Genomic DNA, 11,612 nt, shown 5'->3' on the forward strand with positions numbered 1-11,612 from the left:
GAAAAATTGCAGTAAATGATTTGTTCCAACGATGTCGAGTAGGTATTTACTTTTAAATAGAGTGTAAACAATGCCTCAAGAATATTGAAGACGTCTTTTTCGAAAGTAACTCTTTCGAAAATATTGCCTTCCATAATTGTATTGCAGTAAAATAATAAATCGAAAGTTATTAAGAAAAAGAGAAACAGTAATAAAGATCAATATTTCGATATTAATCGATATTAATTTTATGATAAATGATAATATGTAAAAATAATAAACCAATAAAGTCGTAAAATGAAAAAAGAAGAAAGAGTAATAAGTTGTAATAATAATTACTTTCATCCATCATGTCAGAATCATTCTCAGATAATGGACCATTTAATGAATTATTTCTTGGATCAATTGACATTAGTTATTGTCGATTATCTCGCTGGAGTTTAACTTAAATCTATCTTCGGAAAGTTTTTTATTTCGAAGATATTGTCTGCCATGATTGTATGACAGTACAATAAATATAATGATATGATAAATACAATAATGGTACATTAAATATAATGATGATCTCAAGAAAATATATCGTAATTTTATACGAAAAACTCACGAGATTATATGCAGATGTTCAATCCCTCGAAGGTTGTATAAATAGGTATTAGCACATCCTTTTTATTTTCAATAAGAGATTAAGGGATCATATTAGATAATTACCTTAATAAAGCGAACATTTAACATATTCGTTTGACTAATTTATAATTGAATCAAATTTTAAATGAATAATATTTGAAATTTTTCAATGAATAGTTACACGATTCATCTCTAGATTATATGAATAATAGGCAAAGATAATTATTTAAATAATAGGATTATTAACATATAATAAAATTGATATATCATAAAGAAACATATTTTAACATACAGAAATAGAAAAAAAAACATAGAAATAGACAAATTTGACACTTGGAATCCAAAATGTTCACAAATTTTTTCTTATTCTATGCTAATTCAAAAGAATAACTGCTATAAAACGAATCAGAGGGGTATTACGCTTCGAAATTTCTTCTTCGCATTATCTTACGAGCTATCGTTTCTCTTTCCTCCTAAAAAAGGGATAAAAATTTCGAATAACTAACTGGCAGAAAATCGTATTCCACCATCCTACGAGTGCGATTGCTTTCGAGTTATCAAATTCTTATCAAATTGTACGTGTGATAATTTCGATTCGTATTAAAAAGAAAAAATGAACTTCAAGATTAGAATAATTGGATTCTAATTGATTGTTATATGATGATTAATATCATTAACAATTTTTTGTGTCATTATTTTTTGTATTGTTATACCATTACTATCGATTGATAGAAAACATACTATAAAAAGAAAACAATTATTATTTCACATTACTAACAATGAGAGAAATATTTCACATTATTTTTATAGATTAAGGCACGTCCGAAATATATGAAAATATTTTGTAGGATTCAATTTTTCATGTATTTACAGTTTTTTCGATACCGACAATTTTTTTTCACTTTTATATTTAGCACTAGAGGGCCTACGTGTACTACAAAACTCCTATAATAAAACAATATAATTACGCAACGATCCTACAGATGGCAGACGAAGTTCCGATTAACGCAGTTTATTACGTGATATATTTTGAAATTATAATGTAAATTTATAATGAAAATTAGTAAAATAAAATATTTACTTTTAATAATTTAATATTACTCGATAAAAAATTAATGTTACATTAGATAAAATTCACAAGTGAATTTCTCTTCGACAAATTCGATAATATTCGATAATCGATAGTCGTCGATGTCTTTTCATCGATATTACAAATTCCGCTTCCTGTTTTATTTCTTTGTAGTGACTGCTAAGTTAGCAAGATGGTGAGTTGTTTGATATTTTGTGATTTAATTCCGTTTTTATTGCAGGAATCTTAGCAAAAGTGTATAAATATTTGCGCTAATATTGTTCAGTATTAAATGATATAATTTCTATCAGTGGTATTTTGGATTTTTATGGAAAAAATAGTTTAATTCAAAAATAGAGGTTATTCTTCGTTTCACAGTCATCATGGATCATCATAGTGTTTACAAATCAATTCTTCACATTTATTTCGATTATTTCTATATTCAATCTATTTATTTGTTTATTTTCATTCCTATCAATAAATCTTGTAATGACTTGTTGACAAGTAGATTTTTTATGAGTTTTATCATTGTTATCTATTATATTTACAGTCGCTCGTCATTCCTGAAAAGTTCCAACATATACTTCGTGTCATGAACACGAATATCGATGGTAATAGAAAGGTTATGTTTGCGATGACAGCCATCAAAGGTGTTGGTCGTCGTTATGCCAACATTGTTCTTAAAAAGGCTGATATTGACTTAAACAAACGAGCTGGAGAATGTTCGGAAGAAGAAGTAAGGCAAATTAATAATCTTATGATATTATGTTGTATATAATTGTATGTTTAACAAATAGTCGCTATTTACAGGTCGAAAAAATTGTTACTATTATGGCTAATCCTAGGCAATATAAAATACCTGACTGGTTTTTGAATCGGCAAAAAGATATTGTTGATGGAAAATACTCTCAGGTATATAAATTTCAATTTTGAAAAAAATACTAATATTAAATTCAATGCACAACTAAACGGCCAATGGTATAAGATAGTCATACCAATTTGGTTAGTAGGTTGTGCAAAATTAACTGCGCATATTCATGTTTTTTTAGATTATTACTTCTAAATGTAAATATATAAATTGTGCGTCACACGTTTAAAACTATAGGATCGTTTGTTTTCCTATATTTATAAATTAAAAATCAATTGTTATTTCAAAGAAATACTATAAGAAAATTTTTCTTGTAGCTTACTAGCTCCAATTTAGATTCTAAACTTCGTGACGACTTAGAACGTATGAAGAAAATTCGTGCTCACAGAGGTTTACGTCATTATTGGGGCTTACGTGTGCGTGGTCAACATACAAAGACTACTGGCCGACGTGGTCGTACTGTTGGTGTATCGAAGAAGAAGTAATTTTATATTTCATTAATTAACAATAAATACTGAAAACTATTTATCTCCGAGTTTTATTTATAAATTACATAAATTTAATAAGTTAAATATTGACTGTACAGATAATAATATTGCTTAAGTGGTATTTAGTTCTAATAATATATTTAAATGCAGATTTAATAAAATTCATTAGTTAACATTATTTTGCGATAGAACAATTCATTTGTTAACATTGTTTTGGAAAAGCACATAAAATTTCCAGCAATTTCTAGCATAACAATAGTAATTTATTAATAGTTTTATGCAATAGAACTTTTAGCATATTTTAATTTACTAAAATTACAACTTTAAGTAAAGAATTTTTTGAATTGCTATCGTAAATTTTACGTATATAGATATATATGTAAAATTTTTATAGAATATCTCTCTAAGGCAGTTGAGAATAATGAATTTTGATTTTATGTTAATAACTGATAATAGTTTCTAGATATGCTTTAGGAACTTTCCCTCGTTGGTTGCCTCTTATTCCAATTAAATAATCTTCATCTCCAGGGATTTCAATAATGGAAATTATCTATAAATATAATAAAACATACTGTAGTATATATTCTAAACACTAAACATTGCATCTGATAAATTCAGATGATAATTATGTGTGTTCACTTATTTCAATTAAACGGTTTACTTATCTCTGACTATTCTAAAAGACAACAAAAGATTAGGAAGATATAAATCTTAACATTAAATCAAATTATAAGTATTTATTTAACATGCAAAATATGAATAAATATACAATTAAACGAATAAACGTGTATATGATAACTAATATTAATAATTCTAATAAACAAAATATACAGAAGAATAATAAACAGATAGAGAATATTACGACTTTTCTTAACAAAAATATAAAAATTATTCATTTACTATATATATAATCTATTTAAAAGTAAATTAATATTATATCATGCATCTTTTCGCATGGTAAGTATAATGCCAATTCTGCTACAATACAAATTTATTATCCTAGATCACTTCCATTTGAGTATTATATGGAACTTCTTATTTTATTATTTATAAACTTGATTATAGTATAACCTAAAAATAAAAAGTTTATCATTTCAATTTGAGAAAAGTAAGTAAAAATAAATTATCTTAAACTAATAAACAGAAAATTTAATTTATTAAATAAACTTATACTTGAATATGTAATTAAAACAACAAAAATCTAACTTACAGTTCAGATGAATATCATGCCTTGTTTATGGATACATGGAACACATGCTGTCATCTACCTAAATCACAAATTTGGTTACCTCATCTTGCATGACACTAAGCTCGGTTGAATCCCTAGCATCATAGTCACAGACTACTCTTGCACGATCTTGACCATTTTCCACTTGTACAGTAGGATTTGTTGAGGTAGTCGAGTGATAAGGACCCCCAGATAAGCTGGGTAGGATAAATTATAATGGGATGAATTTGATGATTATACTTAAAAAAATATATAAATTGAAAAATTATAAAATGAAAAAAAAAATAGTGTTCAACACTATTTTATACTACAAATTAAATTATTTGTGCCATAAAAAAGCGTGCACATTGTATATGTACAAATAATAAAGCCAAAGTAATGACAACAATATAACATATATGTATTCTAAATACAACACTTTTGTTTACATAACGTATAAAACAAGCACACCTTCAAAATTATTTTAGTAAAATAAATGCAGTAAATTATTTTATTAATATGAAGTAAAGCATGATGATGCATTATTTATACAATAAATAAAAACAAATTAATTCATCTTATAGATAATTATACTATATACATTAGAACCATAATATAAATTTATTAAAAGATTTAGACTAAATAATGAAATTTCAAAATCTAAAGAAAGATAGAATATGATTTATCTCTGCTATCTAAATAAAGAAATTATTGAATTATAGAAATTTTCTTTTTCATGCATATTTTATAGAAAGTATATAGAATGTTTTGTAAACATATTTTATTTACTGATATGTATTAACAAATTAAATTCAACAATTTCAAAAAATTAATATTTTCAATATATTTTTAAAGTGATTATGTATTGATAACAGCTATCTGTTCAATAGTGAAAAGAACAATTCATTAATATAATAATTCTTCATTGATTGTTTAGAGATCATTTACCATACTAAGAAGTAAAATCATAATGTGAAATTAGATTTTAAAGGTATTGGTGTCAAAGGTAGCAGTAACATACGTTGAATCAGCAAGAGAATTATTTATAGGCAGATTTTGGGATGAAGTGGGTGAGGGTGTTAGCTCGATCACTTCTTCGCTGTTGACTCTTAGCAAAGGACTCGGCTGACGTGCCCTGCAATCCCCACCATGCAAGCAAAAGATAGAAAATGGAAAATAGAATATTAGAGAAGAAAGAAGTATAAAAAGCAGGATATAGCAGAAACTGATTTTAATTTACCATTACCAATAAATCAGCAGAAATTAGCAACATTGATCATATTCATGGTAGAAGTTTGATATGAAATGCACTATTATAATAATAGATTAAAAAAAAAGAGGACATGAATATTATTCAATAAGATATCTTGATATTTTATATTTACACGTAATAAATATTTTTAACTATGTTTTTATTTCTCCAAGAAGTAAGATCAGAATTACTCCCATATAATTCTTCTTGGAAAAAAACTGAAAAAACTTTAGACAATAATTAACAATTATTTTAACTACATAGTATGATGATCTTTACGAATGAGTAATGGTTCTAAAGCCTTTCTAAACATTTTATATCTTGTACATGGAAATATTCAAGATTCAACATTACTCACTCGGATCACCAAAGAGTAGGATAGCTATACAGAAAAAATTGAATTTGTGTACTGCAAGGATTGTGCGGGAAAACCAAAAGACACCACTAACAAATGTAATAAATAAATTAACTCACCCAGCAAGCTCACGTTGTAATTCTTGCATAGTTGCATGACACTGTGCATAGTGACGTGCTTGTGCCTCCACAAATTCATGTAAACATCGCAAATGTCCAGCTTGAGAGCTTGATACTCCTTCTAAAAGTAGTTTCACGATCTCTGCCTGTCGATCAAATTCCGATTGTGCCACCCTCAGCTCCCTCTCTGCCTAAGTTTAGTAATATTCAAGTTTCATTTCTTTCTTTGTATAATTCAAATATGTTATTAAAATATGTTATAAACAATTTTAAACTTTTACTTAAAAATTATATAGTTCCATTATATATCTATGAAGTACTTATAAATAAATATTTTGTTAAATTTATTATATGTACATGCATTAATGATGGCTTTGCACTTGTTTAGGTATTTATGTGTGATGTAATTAACATATATAGACAAATATAACAATTAGAAAAAATAACAATAAGGGATAATTTTATGATGTAAAATCTTGAACGGTCGCAATACATTACTTAATGTAGTATGAAATGTAATGCCTGTATTCCTTCTTATATAAAAATACATAATAAGTAAAAGTTATAACAAATGATGGCAGGATGAAAGACAAACAAAAATGGATAGTTATTCAATATTTACAGTTGTATTACTAGTTCTGTTTCGTTCCTATTATTATTTCAACTCGTTTGCAATGTGTAAATATATTAAAATAAAATAAAATAAAATGAAATGAAATAAAATAAAATAAAATAAAAAAACCACATTGCATAAGAGTGAATATTTCTGAACTTTTAACTTCGTTAATACCTGATCAAGTAATACTTCGGGTGAAACGCCAGAGTCCTATGAAATGCAGCAATGTACGGGACAAAACACAGAATAAACATACAGACCAAATGCATTAGTTAAACAAACGACAATAGAACTTACACTCTGTTGACCCAGCATACTTCTGGCTTTCCTTACTCGATTTTTGCATGCATCTAAATCCAACCTAAACATAATTGCATTCTTTTATGATAACGAATATTCTTTCAACTAAATGTATAATTTTATATTACCTCTTGGTTTCTAAAATAGCCATCTCTTTAATAACAGTTTTCATTTCCCCATCTAGAAACTTTCTTAATGGTTGTATATAACAATTAGCCGCTATTCCAATAAAATCTCTTTCAATTTGTCCCAGCTTTTGTTGACACTGACCTACTTTTATCAAAGCGCTACCTATAATAAAATATAAAAATGAGAAAATATATTATAACAAATTTCATAAAAATAATCAATTAACAATAGATACTAGACACATACCATAGGCAATTCCACTTCCAAAATGATTTCCCGCTTCTATCATGTCAATGCCTACATATTCAAGATTGCTGAGCCTATTAGGTTTCTTTATATCGATTTTTTCATAAAAGAAATCCTCAATTCTATTTCCTAGAATAAAATCCAAATTATCATTATTTCTTTGTTTATTTATTTTTATTTTTATTTATTTTTATTAACTTTCCAATTTGTCATTTTATACCTGGATTAGGAGTAAGTACAGCTTCCATATTGCTGAGAACTTTTTCTGTCCATGTTTTAGTTGCATTTGCTCTTTCTGCAAGATGTTCTAAATGTGCATCTAATTCAGTTTTCTCAGATGTACCTAATGTTTCCTCTGTTAACTAATAACATAGAAATTTGATTATGGATTTTTCTCTGAAAATTCAATAGCAAATGTATCATTTTATAGAAAAAATATTCAAAAAATTCTAATCTGATATTTAAAATTAGATTATTTGTAATTTTTGTGATTATAAGAAATAAGTGATAATTTTTAAAAAGAATATAATAATGGTATTAGTCATTGTTTGGTACGTATAAACTGAGTCATCCAATAATAGAATTGTCTACAATATAGTTGTAATGCCATTAGTAGAATTTATTTTATTATATGTTATTTCTTTAAATATACGGTATTCTATTAATGGATTCAAATGACGTATTATACAATCGACAAATTATGCGTATACTTCATACAACATAAATGTGTAATAGAAGGCTAATGCATTCATTGTCAATTTTGTTCTCATAGATTACAATTAGGTTAAAAAACGGTTCTTCGCGAGGTCGTATTATATAGATCAAATTAAGTTTCTAATATATATGTCAAGTTGTTAAATAACCTCTAAGGAAAATTAATCGATGTTTTGTTGTCAATCATATTTGAATTTTAATTTGTGCAAGAAAAGTACAAAATGTCAGAAGTGACAGCGTTTACAAACGACTTGATAGTAGAGCACATCATATTTTTCTATGTTATAAAGGTATAACTTTTCCAACAATCAATTATAAAAATCTTACCTGTACAACTCTGCTCAGTACAGCACCAGCATCTTTAACCAATTTCTTTACATTAAAATCCATTTTTTCTCTTTAACAACGCGATTGTTCAACGAGTACGTTCTATTGCTTTTTATTTTCTATTGCTTCTTATTTTCTATCGATCCATAATTCTGCGAATTTCCGTAAAGTGGCGCCGCTGAACTTTACGTATAAATTCTTTAGTATTCAAATATTCCCGCCTTTTATTCTAGAATATTATCATAATACATAGTAAAATATATATTTAAATTTCGTATTCTTTTTTGAACAATTTTAAATACTTTAATTAATTTATTATACTTATACATGTCGGTGGAAATCAAATAAAATTGTTGTTTTTTTTAATAGTGCTTTATTTCAATAGATTATGAACTTCTTTTGAAATACATTATTTACTAAATTATTAAAGACACTGAACGTTATTCAAAAAATTTTAGGAAGATTGAAAATTAAGACACAACATTTATAAAAAAAATAAACGTTCTTATATTGAATATATGAAATACAATTATCGCTCATCACAAATTCTATGAATCTATTTGGGTTGATCAGCTTATCCTACAGTTAAAAGGTATTCATATAGCAAAAAGTAATATTTGTACCTGACAATGGACCATTATTTTAGTTTATAATCAAGAAATTCTTCAAGAAAGTAGTCCAATTAATATTGATGTCTTTGATGAAAAAACTGCAGGAAGTTCAGGATTTTATCCTGGAATTATCACTAAACAAAAATTGAACTATTGTATCATACTGTTTTTCTTCATTCATCTAGTTATCATCGGATAATTACCTGTTCCAAACGATGAAATTTCTCCATAGAACAAGTGGTAATGGAATTTACACGTGAGTTGAACTGTTTATTAAGTCCAAAGGTGCAAAATTCTGCAAAAATTCAATGAATCAACAAACAAATAGGTTGAAATTAAGATAAAAAAAAATGAAGACTGTTCTTTTTTTAGAAATTTTATTTATATATAAAGTACATTTTTTCATAACATTAAAAACCAATAAAACTTTTGTTCCTCCTACAAGTTCATGATACCATGCACTTCCAAATATATATGTGATAAATATTTTTTAATTTTTTATCAATTAAAATTAATGCATAAATTGGTTTGTGGAATTAACGTTTAATTGACCATATAATAAATGTAACAAAAGATTTAGAAATATACAAAGGTCATATCTATATTTATTATAATTCTAATGGTACATTTCAATATCACTTATAAATGCAATATTTATATAATAGAGTTATGATGGTTCGTGGTATAGTTCTGCTAACTCAATGGAATGATGCTCGACATCACAATTATATCATTATAAAGGCAACAATTGTTTACTTACTATTAGCCCATTGGCCAGCCATTAAACGTCATTGTGATTTCATAGACACAAGCTTTCGCGAACGTGCTCGAACTTCTGTACGAATATTTGTATATTCAAACCACAATACATTTGGAATTAAAGTTGTATCACGCAACAGCAGATATTCTGATACTCGCCTAAAAATAATATACTTCATAATTATCATAGGATAAAAATCATAGGATTTTGATACACTAAATCAGTAAATAAGATAAATATTCACCACGATACAATAAGAGGAAATAAAGGAGTCAAAATTGTATGTGTGATTAAAAACCATGCTACTCCTAAAGTGGCTCCCACAAGCATACCGCATAGAACCTGGGAGATTGAGTGGTATTGTAAATAAATTCTGCCATAAGACACTAAAACAGTTACTATTATGCAGGCAGCCACAATAATTATTCGCCAAAACCTTTCAGATATTGTGCTATTATTATTGTGATGTAACCTGTATAACAAACAAATTATCATTAGATCATCATTAGATTAATCGATAATATAATGATAAAATGACAAAATAAATATTTACCTAATGCATATGAAAAGTATTGCATATGCGGTAAAGAACCACATAAATTGTGCATGTGTAGAGGGCATACCATATTCGTTGTAAATACCATCACGTTTTAATGGTCTTACTTCACGAATAGTATGTTTTAATATTAAATTAACAAATTCGTTCAATATAATTCCACTAAAAAATGCAATCTGAAAAAGATAATAACAAATAAACTTTGTAAATGATTACTGTAGATATAGGATAACATAAATACAAATTAAACAGAACTTCTAATCTTTTCTACTTACAGTATGTAAATCTCTTCTGAAGAGAATCAATGTCATAAAACCAGTTAAAATAACGAAGGGTGTTAAGCTTATTAGGGCCAATAATTTACCAAATATGTCTCCTATAAAAAAAAAAACATTGCATTTAATTATAATAATAAAAAAAAATAAAACTTATTGGTCACATGAAGTTGAAAAAATAATAAAAATAGGAAATTGTTATTTTACAACACAACACAAAGTGTATTGTTATAATGATTTTATGTTTTCATTCAAAAAAATATGATATAAAAAAATTTGTGAAAAATCAATGATACCTGCCATGTAAACAGGTAGCAATAAAAATGTATACACGAAGAATCCGAAATTAGGATGATCGCACATGTCTGTTTCCGACTGACGCCGACTATATTTCTGATTGTGGTAATACTGAAAAATCTTTACCTTGTGGATATTCGATTAAAGTCAAAGACAAGGGAACCCATTCCACTTCATCAGTCGCGTGAACGAAATGTGGTTTAAGCTCGTCGTCGAGCGATGCCATGTTACCGAAAAATTTGAAGTCGCATGACTTTCGGACTCTTCTAAAACAGCAATCATAAGACTGAGAGCAACTGAGAACAACTGAGAGCCGCTGAGAGCTAATAAACTTGAATGAGCTATAATAACTTTTTTTAAAGATAATACCTCTACGCTACCGACAGATGGTAGCAGCAGCAGCACTATCGATTATGGAATTCTAATCACGAACAAAGCACAGCTATTCATCATCCCTGCTTTTATAATCCTTTATGCCAATAATGAGAACAGGGATAATTCTTTATCGATTTTGATGAACAAGGAATCATTTTAAATACAAAGATTAAATCTAAAATTTCACTTTTTCGAATTTTTGAGAAAGCTTTACTTTCTTTGAAAAAAATCGTATTAAAAAATGATATTTCTTGAGAATAGTTTACGTACAAATAGAAAGCATTTTCAAAAATATGAAAAAGATATGTCTTATAAAAAACTTTCTTCTTCAGCATGAGATCTTCAACATCAAAATTAATCAATAATTATGCTTGTTCTCATTGTTGGCGTAAATACTGTTTTTGACATTTTTTTCGTAGAAAGTTTTATACTGTGGCGCTGCTCG

At 27.0% G+C, this 11,612-nt stretch overlaps 3 protein-coding genes across 8 annotated transcripts; 1 reads left to right on the plus strand and 2 right to left on the minus strand.

Moving 5' to 3' along the window:
* Positions 1-1,729: 1,729 nt before the first annotated feature.
* RpS18 (ribosomal protein S18) lies at positions 1,730-3,068 on the plus strand. The gene is made up of 4 exons (XM_035870903.2): positions 1,730-1,868; positions 2,223-2,408; positions 2,483-2,584; positions 2,858-3,068. The coding sequence occupies exons 1-4, from the start codon at positions 1,866-1,868 to the stop codon at positions 3,023-3,025; spliced, it is 459 nt and encodes a 152-aa protein (XP_035726796.1). The 5' UTR covers positions 1,730-1,865; the 3' UTR covers positions 3,026-3,068.
* A 286-nt stretch (positions 3,069-3,354) lies between these two features.
* On the minus strand, positions 3,355-8,452 carry EndoB (SH3 domain containing GRB2 like, endophilin-B). 5 transcript variants are annotated; one of them, XM_085657882.1, is made up of 10 exons: positions 8,294-8,452; positions 7,473-7,614; positions 7,253-7,381; positions 7,006-7,168; positions 6,875-6,938; positions 6,752-6,787; positions 5,962-6,152; positions 5,257-5,370; positions 4,318-4,453; positions 3,355-3,578 (listed from the first exon to the last, which is right to left on the minus strand). In XM_085657882.1, the coding sequence occupies exons 1-10, from the start codon at positions 8,354-8,356 to the stop codon at positions 3,468-3,470; spliced, it is 1,149 nt and encodes a 382-aa protein (XP_085514008.1). In that variant the 5' UTR covers positions 8,357-8,452; the 3' UTR covers positions 3,355-3,467. The 5 variants fall into 5 exon arrangements, 3 of the variants coding, with proteins under 3 accessions (XP_085514008.1, XP_085514027.1, XP_085514012.1); XR_014982310.1 differs by having other exon boundaries at positions 3,561-3,578; positions 4,239-4,453; XR_014982309.1 differs by lacking the exon at positions 3,355-3,578 and adding an exon at positions 3,819-4,099 and having other exon boundaries at positions 4,239-4,453.
* Positions 8,453-8,734: 282 nt separating this feature from the next.
* On the minus strand, positions 8,735-11,142 carry LOC118443633 (dolichyldiphosphatase 1). Of its 2 annotated transcripts, XR_004838754.2 has the most exons (7): positions 10,919-11,142; positions 10,496-10,596; positions 10,218-10,396; positions 9,909-10,136; positions 9,665-9,822; positions 9,108-9,199; positions 8,735-9,038 (listed from the first exon to the last, which is right to left on the minus strand). XR_004838754.2 is itself a non-coding variant. In XM_035870896.2 (5 exons), the coding sequence occupies exons 1-5, from the start codon at positions 11,016-11,018 to the stop codon at positions 9,693-9,695; spliced, it is 738 nt and encodes a 245-aa protein (XP_035726789.1). In that variant the 5' UTR covers positions 11,019-11,142; the 3' UTR covers positions 9,480-9,692. The 2 variants fall into 2 exon arrangements, 1 of the variants encoding a protein (XP_035726789.1); XM_035870896.2 differs by lacking the exons at positions 8,735-9,038; positions 9,108-9,199 and having other exon boundaries at positions 9,480-9,822.
* Positions 11,143-11,612: the final 470 nt, after the last annotated feature.

This window comes from Vespa mandarinia, chromosome 1, assembly GCF_050613455.1.
Source record: "Vespa mandarinia isolate Hongniang chromosome 1, ASM5061345v1, whole genome shotgun sequence".
Classification (NCBI taxonomy): Eukaryota; Metazoa; Arthropoda; class Insecta; order Hymenoptera; family Vespidae; genus Vespa; species Vespa mandarinia.

Excerpts from the sequence above, each read along its gene's own strand:
- RpS18 (XM_035870903.2), top strand. Across the intron at positions 2,409-2,482 it reads GAGAATGTTCGGAAGAAGAA|GTCGAAAAAATTGTTACTAT; the intron begins GTAAGGCAAATT and ends CGCTATTTACAG. Across the intron at positions 2,585-2,857 it reads TTGATGGAAAATACTCTCAG|CTTACTAGCTCCAATTTAGA; the intron begins GTATATAAATTT and ends TTTTTCTTGTAG.
- EndoB (XM_085657882.1), bottom strand. The coding sequence starts at position 8,356 with ATGGATTTTAATGTAAAGAAATTGGTTAAAGATGCTGGTGCTGTACTG. Across the intron at positions 6,788-6,874 it reads GTATGCTGGGTCAACAGAGT|GACTCTGGCGTTTCACCCGA; the intron begins GTAAGTTCTATT and ends TGCATTTCATAG. Across the intron at positions 5,371-5,961 it reads TTACAACGTGAGCTTGCTGG|GGCACGTCAGCCGAGTCCTT; the intron begins GTGAGTTAATTT and ends TGGGGATTGCAG.
- LOC118443633 (XM_035870896.2), bottom strand. The coding sequence starts at position 11,018 with ATGGCATCGCTCGACGACGAGCTTAAACCACATTTCGTTCACGCGACT. Across the intron at positions 10,137-10,217 it reads ATACTTTTCATATGCATTAG|GTTACATCACAATAATAATA; the intron begins GTAAATATTTAT and ends TTTGTTATACAG. Across the intron at positions 9,823-9,908 it reads TTTCCTCTTATTGTATCGTG|GCGAGTATCAGAATATCTGC; the intron begins GTGAATATTTAT and ends TATTATTTTTAG.